Source organism: Anneissia japonica, unplaced genomic scaffold (assembly GCF_011630105.1).
Source record: "Anneissia japonica isolate Jap-2015-1 unplaced genomic scaffold, ASM1163010v1 scaffold83442_len1257_cov135, whole genome shotgun sequence".
Lineage (NCBI taxonomy): Eukaryota > Metazoa > Echinodermata > Crinoidea > Comatulida > Comatulidae > Anneissia > Anneissia japonica.
Genome location: NW_022706672.1, coordinates 1 through 1,257, shown reverse-complemented (window position 1 = coordinate 1,257; position 1,257 = coordinate 1). Strand labels below are relative to the sequence as shown.

At 37.3% G+C, this 1,257-nt stretch overlaps 1 protein-coding gene across 1 annotated transcript; it reads right to left on the bottom strand.

Annotated features, from left to right (window-relative positions):
* Positions 1-144: 144 nt before the first annotated feature.
* LOC117106192 (salivary glue protein Sgs-3-like) lies at positions 145-1,124 on the bottom strand (the record flags this gene model as incomplete). Its single annotated transcript, XM_033247545.1, has 4 exons — positions 145-276; positions 367-498; positions 590-721; positions 993-1,124. Coding segments are annotated over 4 exons (528 nt in total), but the record flags the coding sequence as incomplete, so codon positions are not given.
* Between the last annotated feature and the right edge of the window lie 133 nt (positions 1,125-1,257).

Below are 1,257 nucleotides of genomic sequence, written 5' to 3'. Positions count from 1 at the left end.
CAACATTTGTAATTGAAAATGTGACAACAACACTTTTACCTACAAGACAAAGTAATATATAAATACATAAGTTTTTCTTTTAAAATTTATGATAGTTATTTGACACCATCAATCCATCTTTCGCACAAAACGTCAATAACGTACCTGAAAAATACGTTGTACGTCTAAGTAGAGGGGTACTTGTCGAAAGAGGAGTCGTCCTCGAAAGAGTTGTCCTTGAATGCGTGGTTGTCGGTCGTAATGTAGTTTTTGGTATTGCAACAGTTGTTGTTTGCCCTGTATCGAAAAATAAATCATTTTACTTTTGTACACCTTAAAACTTTACTGCATTTATTACATTATTTTGCACACATGACTATAACCTACCTGCATAAGACGTTGTACCTTTAAACAAAGTGGTAGTATCCGAAGGAGGAGTCGTCCTCGAACGAGTTGTCGTTGGATACTTGGTTGTCGGTCGTAATGTAGTTCTTGGTACTGCAGCACTTGTGGTTTGCCCTGTGTCAAAAAATAAATCATTTTACTTTTGTTCACATATAAACAATACAATAGTCAATCAATGAGTTTACATGTTGAGATTATACCCTACCAGAAGAAGATGTTGTACGTCTAATTAGAGGGGTAGTTGGCGGATGAGTATTCGTTCCCAAACGAGTTGTCGTTGGATACGTGGTAGTCGGTCGTAAAGTGGTTCTTGGTAAAGCGACAGTTGTTGTCTGTCCTGTGTTGAAAAGATAAATCATTTTACTTTTGTTCACTTAAAACAAATCGGTATTCAATACTTGATATTGCACACATGACTATAGCCTGCCTGGTAGTAGCAGAAATACGGGTCGTCCACAAACAAATTGTTTGTTGATACTTGGTTTATTCATCGTACAACCACAGATGTTCTTTACCCTATTTCTACAAGATAAATCGTTTTACTTTTGCATACATATACCCAATACACTAGTAAATTACTTGTTTTGGACACTAAGGCTATAACCTACTTGCAGAAGACGTCGTACGTCTAAACAAAGTGGTAGTTGCGGGAGGATGAGTAGTCCTCGAACTAGTTGTCGTTGGATACGTGGTTGTCGGTCGTAATGTAGTTCTTGGTACTGCAGCACCTGTGGTTTGCCCTGTGTCAAAAAATAAATCATTTTACTTTTGTTCACATATAAACAATAAAATAGTCAATCAATGAGTTAACATGCTGGGATTCCTACCAGAAGATGTTGTTGTACGTCTAATTAGAGGGGTAGTTGGCGGATG